Genomic DNA, 7,605 nt, shown 5'->3' with positions numbered 1-7,605 from the left:
GGGGCTCCCAGCTAGGTACCTCACTACATTGTATTTTTTTCATTTTAAAACTATTAGATTTATGATTGTGAAAATTTGATGCATTGTGAAAATGTGTTGTGGGTGTGAATTACTGTTATTTTACTGTTTTCAGGTTTTGGGAAATGATATACTATTAGAGGAGGTTTTGTCAAATTTTCTGTAGAAATTTAAGATTAGGGTTTTCACCAATTAAGTTATTTTGGGCAGCTAAAAAAAACACTAGAGGGCCTAATCGAATGCTGAAGCCGGCACACAACGTACATCTGTCCAACGAATTGATTAAGATTGCATATGACTTGTGACATCGTGGAGCGCCAAGCTCACAGCAACATAGTGGCATCGCTACTAGCTGTGGTTTTGTTATTCGGTGGCATTGTCCTATGCAGTGGGAGTCTTGGGCAGAAATTCTCGAGAGGACGAAGAAACTGGTGCGAGATGTGTTGTTAGTTAGTATATTAACTTTAGCCTTTATAATTTTTTAATTTTGTTTACAAATTTTATAAACCAAAGAATATTGTCTTAATATTATTAAATTTCTTACTATTTTACTATTTTCATATTTGTAGGTCATTTATAATCTTGAGAACATATCCCCTGAGGTCGCCGCCTACTTAGAGGAGAACTTAGCAACCCGGTACAAACATTGGAAGTGCGAACTCCACATGCATTTTAAGAAATGGGATGATATGAAGATTGCTCACCTAGATGGTTGCCCAATCGAGTTGTTGGAGCAGCTGGAGGATTGGAAGTGGCTCTGCAAACATTTTACAGACACAAAATTTGTGGTATGTACATAATATTTTAATCATAATTTATTACTGTTTCAGTTTTTTTTTAAGCTTTTTTAATAGTTTCTTTCAAATAGTCGCACTAACATGTATATTGTGTGTTTAGCAGAATAAATCTGTTGCTGGCAAGAAAGCTCGGGAGTCAAAGACACTTATCCACCATTCCGGTTTGATGCCCTTCTTATATAAGGTTGAGGCGCAACATCAGGTAAAAGTCTATTAATTTTTAAATTTTATACAATTTATATTTTATTATTGATTAATAAATTTTCTCAATGTTTTTTTTTTCTTTAGGAGGGTTCTAAGTTCCCAGAGGTAGACATGTTCAAGGACGTTTATGTTCGACCCGGCGATGAGACCACTAAGCAGCTGCATGTAAGTATATGTAATCGTTATTTTTCTTATATTTATGAATCGTTCAAATATTAATTACATATTTTAATTAAATATTAAATCTTTTTTATTTATTGTTACAGGCTACTATAGTGAAGAAGGTCACTGCTGTTCTCCAAGAAGCAGCATTGCAGCTTCCCTTGGAGACCCTGATCGAGAGCGTCACTGTACCCAAGGATTCAGGTCTTTAGATCCTCATTGAGATCCTGGATCAGAAGCTCGGTCGTTGTCATGGCAAGGTTGTTCAGGGCATGGAGAAAGCATGGGTTCGTGAGACGAGTGCCTCCTCTTCCAGATTGATCACAGGATAGGTCATCGCCCTGACGAAGGATGTGGAAACCCTAAAAGGTAAGATTGTAGTCTAAGAAGTACCTCGGGATGCTTGGGAAGCCCAGATTGGAGCCTAATTTTAGGCCTAGGATGAGAAGATGAGCATGATCTTACGGGCCTTACAGATGTCCAGCCTCCAAATCCCAATACCAGCACCTGATCTTGCTCCACCTTCGAAGTGGCTGGGAGGTCGAATATGGAGTAAGATTAGGTGCTGGCATCAGGATTTGGAGGCCGGACATCTTTAAGGCCCGTAAGATCATACTCATTTTCTCGTCCTTGGCCGAAAACTGGGCTGTAATCTGGGCTTCCCGAGATCTCGGGCCGCTTCCTGGGCCGCAATCTTACTTTTTTGGGTTTCCGCTTCCTCTGTCAAGGCGATGACCTGTCCTGTGGTCGGTTGGGAAGAGGAGACACCTATCTCACGAACCCACGCTTTCCCTATACCCCGAACAACCTTGCCATGACGACGACCAAGCTTCTGATGTTACAATTGCAGGTATTGTCGTCGCAAAGCCTGCCCTCATGACCTTTGCGCACGACGAAGTTTTCATTGGGCTAATTTTCAGGCAATGCTTTTTGACTTTGTGCGACGAACTATGCTTCGTCGTGCAAACTGTTATTTGTACTAGTGAAACCCTCCATCTTTGCACCTACTGTTGCAACCACCACAAAGCCTTCTATGGAAAGATGGGTTCACACATTTCCCTTTGCAGCATATCTCATTAATTGTACTTGCACTTCTTCCCACAGTTAGCTCGGTCAGTGAACACAATAACACACTTCTTGCAACCATGAGTCTCTGGGCTTCCCTTAGCACGACGTATCTTGGGGAACTTGTTACAAGTCAATCTCACCCGACGTTTTTGCAAGAGAAAGCGGTTGCTTCCACATAACATATTTGAAGGTTGTGATTCAGTTAACACAATAACACACTTCTTCTTGCAACAATGAGTCCCTGGGCTTCCCCTTAGCAGGACATATCCTGGGGAACTTGTTTCAAGTCAATTTCACCCGGCATTTTTGCAAGAGAAAGCGGTCGCTTCCCCGTAACATATTTGAAGGTTGTGATTCAGTGAACACAATAACACACTTCTTCTTGCAACAATGAGTCCCTGGGCTTCCCTTAGCATGACATATCCTGGGGACCTTGTTACAAGTCAATCTCACCCGGCGTTTTGGCAAGAGAAAACGGTCGCTTCCCCCGTAACATATTTGAAGGTTGTGATTTAGTTTCGTTTAACTGAGAATTCGAAAACTCATCAATGGTTGCATCTTCGTAGTATTGTTGGGATTGTACGTCATTGGATTCAATGCTTAGAATAGGAGACAAGAGGAGGATAGATATGAGAAAACAATATATAATCAACTTCATGGTGAAAGAAATAATGTGAAGAGCTAGGCTTGCTAGAGAGAGGTTTAATGTTGGAAACTAGAGACCGAATAGAGGCTTAGATGGGAGGGAATGTTTGATTAAGGATGACAATGGAGGTTGGTTTTTATAGTAAAGCTTACATGCAGATTTTTTTCTCCCGTGTATCTTGATCTCAGTGGAGTGGTCTATACAGCAATAAATAACTAAATTTGGAGCTATAGTTAGGTTGTTATTCATCCGACTGTTAAACAATTGGAAGGAAAAACGCGGAGGAGAGAAGCTGACTTTCACGGATGGAAAAAATCAACTAAAATTATATAGAACAAGCATATTCATTTTTGTATTAGAGACTCTGATTTCGAATCTCACATCTGTCACTAGTTCTTTGTGTCAAAAAATTAATAGGAGCTCAAACATTACCCCTTTAATTGTTAGAAATAAAGCGAATTCAAACATAAATCTTACGTGTATACATATGAATAAATAAAACACTATCACATTTAGATTCAAAATATGCCCTAAAAGTTTTCTTTTAGTATTGGGATTCATATGAACTGTGAAACTCCTTATTAAGTTGAGATAAGACTTTTTCGTACAAACGAATTCTGGTCATAATTCTGAAAATATATAATAGCCACTACATACTCTACTTCTACAATTGTGGACAATGTGCATTTTCCGTGCTCACACTTTGCATATCTTTTCTGTATGTTCATGAAGATTTGTTTTATATTTGAGTAGCCTAACCGGAAGCCCTTCTGCCTAATCCCCACCAACCCATCCACATATATGTGGGCCACTCTTAGGTTAGCAAAAGTAGATTTAGTTTCATGGGAATAATGCCACATACTAGTTTACAAAAAAATAAAAAATAAATAAAAAAATAAATAATGCCACATACTACTTCCTTAACACAAACATACAATGAGTCAAGACCCGTAAATTTGCACAAGCTAACTGATGCATCAAATTCTCTCAAATTACAATATATATTTGCTTATTAAATCTTGAGTTTACGATCTAGAATTTAGTACTTTTGGTACACTAATGATAATACACGTGCTATGATTTGCGAAGAAACTACTATATCAATATGCAATGCAGTATATGTCTCAAATAAACACAACAGTTGTCAAAGAGGGTTGATAGAGTTGAAAAAATCGTTTTATTTGCTAGACCAAGGGCTTATGTTCGAGTTGCACTGCGCCTGCAGCAATCCTCCTTAATAGGAGATCTATAAAATCAAAAAAAAGTGCCAAGACTCCCTTTGTACGTACTAAAAATGACTTGTAGTATACTTTGTCCCTAGCCTTCTCTCCCCCTAAACTTTTTTCAACCAAAAAAAAAAAAAAAAAAAAAACCACAATAGTTATTTGATACAACATAAAACACTTAATTAAAGAAACAAATAATTAGAAACTTAATCAAAGAACAAAGGATGTCAACAAAAATATTTTTAAAATTCTGGGAAGATCCTCGAGTGTTATTGTAAAGCCAGGGCGAAGATAATTTCTTTTCGTCCGTCTTGGTTAAAGAATATATGGGGCAAAACATGAAACACGAGCTTTCTGTTTCTTTTTTTTTGGTCGGAAAATAAGAGCTCTTTTATTTGTATATTGTTATGCATATGCATAACATTAACAACATATATGTTTGCATGGCAAAAGTGCGGACAGCCCCTTAGGCCATCTCCAACTGAGATCGAAGGGCTAACTATAGCACTGTTCAGAATTATAGTCATGCAAAAAATTATTTTAAATAAACAATGTCACGTCATACTCATAAATCGTCATCAACCGAAAGGGCTAAATATAACCTCCTCAATTAGTTTTTAGTTTGTACTTTAAATTATTGACTAATTCAATTAATTACCATTGAACATTTTCAAATCTAGCTGTTAAATTTGAATAAATTATTGCAATTGAGGAGTTGGCCCCAAAAAATGAGTTAAGAAGAAAGGGGGGCTACGTTTAGCCAGCCTGATGCCCCTTTGGCCAAATAATAGCCTGCTGAGCTCTATAGAATTATAGCACAATCATCGATTGAAGATGAATTTTCAGACAAATCAGATCATTTTTTGTCGCTTGGCCTTTTAGTTCTCTCCATTAGAGATGACCTTACTTCCTGTGGTTCATACGGTACACCTGGCGCTCCTTCTTGTAGTGGTTGGCCACTAGGGGATCTATTGTACTTTGCACAACATCTTCATTAACTTCTCCTTTTTTGGATCTTTAATTTGCCTTCAACTAATGGGCAGCGATAAAGTACGATGCCATAATGGTTTCTAGCTTTAATTTCGGGATTTTCCATAGTACCCTAGCTCATAAATTCAAAACTTTTTTACGTCCATTGTGAACTTAATTTTGGAGTATGATTTTTCTCCTCTTATTCACATCTCTTTTCCTCTCTTCCTCTCATATTTATTTTTTATCTTAATATTTTTATAAAAATATCAATATAACGTGGTTTAATCGCAACCTTTCAAATAGAAAGGAAGGAAAAGAGATAAGGAGGGAAAGAATCCTCCTCCTATATTTTACCCGTTGGATGGCACAGTATCTTGAGTCTTGACCGGTCTTTCTCTTAATTTGACAAGTCATCTTCAACAATTAGCATCACTTTTCTTTTTGGTAAATTTATGTTGTTAATCATCATGAATTTGACTGAAAGTGATGAAAAAGTTAATAATTTGGTGTTATTTTATTTTAGGGTATTTTTTTCTTATGTGTTAGAATTTGTTAGTAGCATAAGAATTATGATTACTTGCTTTTTATGTTTTTGGGTTATTGTTTTCTTGTTTGTTTAGAATTAGGTGTTTATAAATACACCTTGTAACTAATAACCAAATATAACTAAGTCACGGTGCCATTTGTATATTGGTTATCTTTAGATGAGAGTGCCATGTTGTAATAAGGTGGCGGATTGGATAGGATTAACACAGAAGCAGGGTAGTTACTACTGTATAAATATATGTACTGTTGTAATTGTCTGTTTACACCATTAATTCAAGAACTCTTCTTCTTCTGATGCTTACTCCATCTTCTCTTCTTATTCTCAAGCTTCATTTCTGCAACATTTAGTTTTTCAATTCAGTCAATGTTAAGCAGTAATAACTTGATAGGAATGAGGTTTGTTAGATATGTAGTTCTTTCCGTTTATAGAATAATAACAATCAATATTTTTTTTTTAATTTATTTATGACCTTGACGGTATGAGAAAGAATTCTAATAAATTAGATAAAAAGAAGTTAATTACACTAGTCAATAAATTTTTTAATTTATTTGTGGTTAGAGAGAGGCTGAAATGCCTATTTCCAATTTTTGGTAAAAATAGGGACTAGTTGTGGCCCTGTGGGACCTCCTCTACACTGAACTTCAATCATCTAAACCGTTTATTTTTCAAGTTGCAATTTATAGATCATCTTTGCAAAATATTAGTCAAATTGGAAATGCTTTAGACATCTAACTGAGTTCAATGATCTATAAATAAAGACTTAAAAAATAAACAAGTTGGATCATTGAAATTTGATGTATAACGGGCTCCACGACTAGTCCCTATTTTCCCCCGTAAGCACAACTATACTTAAGACTTATCATGGCCTTTATACGTACCCAGCTAGCTGGTTGAACAAGAACAAGATCAACAAACAAATTTAAATTGTTAAGTTTAAAATGAACAAAATTAACTTCGCCCTCAAGAACTCGACCGTAGATGAGAACATTTGTCGAAGCATTAGACAAGCAACAAAGTACATATTTTTATTTTTTGTCGATGAAAACATATATTACACAACTTTCTGACAGCTAAAATAGAAAAGTGGCTGGGTTGCTCATGAAGAAAGCAATTTCTCACATCGACAGCACCTGTGATATGACCCTAACAAGCTGTAAAAAGAGCATAAAATTAAAAACTATTCTTGACTTCTTCTTTAATCTCACCCAAATTTACAAATGAATTAAAAAAGAAGAGTGAAAAGCTTTCTCCTCATAAGTACATATCATATATCCTGAAACGTTAACCTTAGGAAACTAGTCAAACATGTTGGGCACTACCAACTCTGTAGTTCTGATCATATTAACGGTTTCCTCCTCACTTCTTTTCCCAATTTCTGAGCAATATTCCAACTGTAGCCCCATCAATCCCATGAACATTACAAACTGCAAGAAACTAGTCACTCTAGGAGCAGAATTCGGGTGGAACATTCACAGCAACACCGAAATCAACATCTTGTTCACCATTAGACCGCCTGCAAAATGGATAGCATGGGGTGTGAACCCAGGTCCCCAAAGGCCAGAGATGGTCGGGACCAGGGCTGTTATAGGCATTTCACAGCCTAATGGAACGTTGGCAGTCAGAAAATACAACATCACCAGTGACACCAAGCTAGGTTGTAGGCTTAAGCCTTCACAAAATTTTGATGATGTTATTGTCAAGAACATGAAAGGTGAAGTGAAGCCTAGGAGGTACAAGTCGATATTCGCAACGCTAATTTTGCCACCGGATCCAGCTGCGTACAATATTTTGAAGTTGAACCATGTATGGCAAGTAGGGTTTGAGGCTGATGATGCTCTTATGGAGCCTAAGATGCATTCCACTTCTCTCCAGAATGTGGATAGCACGGAGACTATAAACATGACCACAGGACGCGGTCTTAGCATTGGACATCGCCAGCATCACCTCAGAACGGTACGTAATTAA

General features: G+C 37.0%; 1 protein-coding gene across 1 annotated transcript; it reads left to right on the top strand.

The window, feature by feature from the left end:
• Positions 1-6,945: 6,945 nt before the first annotated feature.
• Positions 6,946-7,605, top strand: LOC125472185 (cytochrome b561 and DOMON domain-containing protein At5g47530-like). The gene has a single exon (XM_048573313.1). The coding sequence runs from the start codon at positions 6,946-6,948 to the stop codon at positions 7,603-7,605; it is 660 nt and encodes a 219-aa protein (XP_048429270.1).

This window comes from the organism of the source record quoted next, unplaced genomic scaffold, assembly GCF_019419815.1.
Source record: "Pyrus x bretschneideri cultivar Hongxiangsu unplaced genomic scaffold, Pyrus_bretschneideri_v1 Contig66, whole genome shotgun sequence".
NCBI classification, from domain to species: Eukaryota; Viridiplantae; Streptophyta; class Magnoliopsida; order Rosales; family Rosaceae; genus Pyrus; species Pyrus x bretschneideri.
Note: the sequence above shows the minus strand (reverse complement) of the source record. Positions and strands in the feature narration are given on the sequence as shown.